Source organism: Geospiza fortis, unplaced genomic scaffold (assembly GCF_000277835.1).
Source record: "Geospiza fortis unplaced genomic scaffold, GeoFor_1.0 scaffold194, whole genome shotgun sequence".
Lineage (NCBI taxonomy): Eukaryota > Metazoa > Chordata > Aves > Passeriformes > Thraupidae > Geospiza > Geospiza fortis.
In genome coordinates, this window is record NW_005054322.1 from 5527026 (window position 1) to 5527793 (window position 768).

General features: G+C 52.3%; 1 protein-coding gene across 1 annotated transcript in view; it reads left to right on the forward strand.

The window, feature by feature from the left end:
* The first annotated feature begins 520 nt into the window (after nt 1–520).
* Nucleotides 521–768, forward strand: part of WDFY2 (WD repeat and FYVE domain containing 2) — a 65781-nt gene continuing 65533 nt past the window's right edge. The window contains exon 1 of the mRNA XM_031056786.1: nt 521–639. Coding sequence (XP_030912646.1) covers nt 521–639 — 119 coding nt within the window. The remainder of the gene's footprint in view (nt 640–768) is intronic.

Consider the following 768-nt stretch of genomic DNA (forward strand, 5'->3'; position numbering starts at 1 on the left):
GAATTTAATCTCCCGATCTTGGATTTTTTTCATACCTGACTTTTTTTTTTTTCTTTTTCAGGAAAACCACTGCTCGTTGGGCTTAGTGTGGGTAAATGTAAAGTTGCAGCTGAAACAGCGCTTTCCAATCTGCTGACAACTTCTGCAATGTAGGACAGCAGCTCAGACATTGAGCATGATTTTCCAGAATCTTTCGAGACAGATTATGAAAGTTTGGCATATGCCTCGGGAGGAAGCTGCCTTTTCACTGGTTTCAGCACAGAGCTTTGGGCAAGTGATCTGACTTTCCTGGAGCTCAATGAATCTGTCAGGAAAAGCGAGTGAAAAGAAGGCGCTTGATGAAAACGAGCTGCTGGAAGTCTGCTGCGTTTCCCTTAGGAATAAGCTTTGTGAAAGGGAATTTCTGCTGGCGCCGCGGTGCAACCCTGCCTGCCAGCGTCCTTGTCTAATGCAGCAGCAGAAATCCCATGTTTACCTTCAGTCCCAGGAAAAACTAAGATAGGAAAATGTAAACAGAGGGATGCGGCTACTTTTGCGCAACGCTCCGTTTAATCTTTACACGTGTGGGGTTTTTTTTTTCGCCCGGCGGCCGCAGGAGCGTGGGACGGACCGCACGGACCCGTACGGTGCCGACAGTCCGTAAGCGGGCACGGGTCAGAGAGGGACGCGCTCCCCGGGCTGCCCCTGGGGCGGGCCCACGGCGCTGGGAGAGCAGCTCTGGAGGGAGAGGAGCGCTCCCACCTCCACCGGACCGCAGCTTTCCCTCCG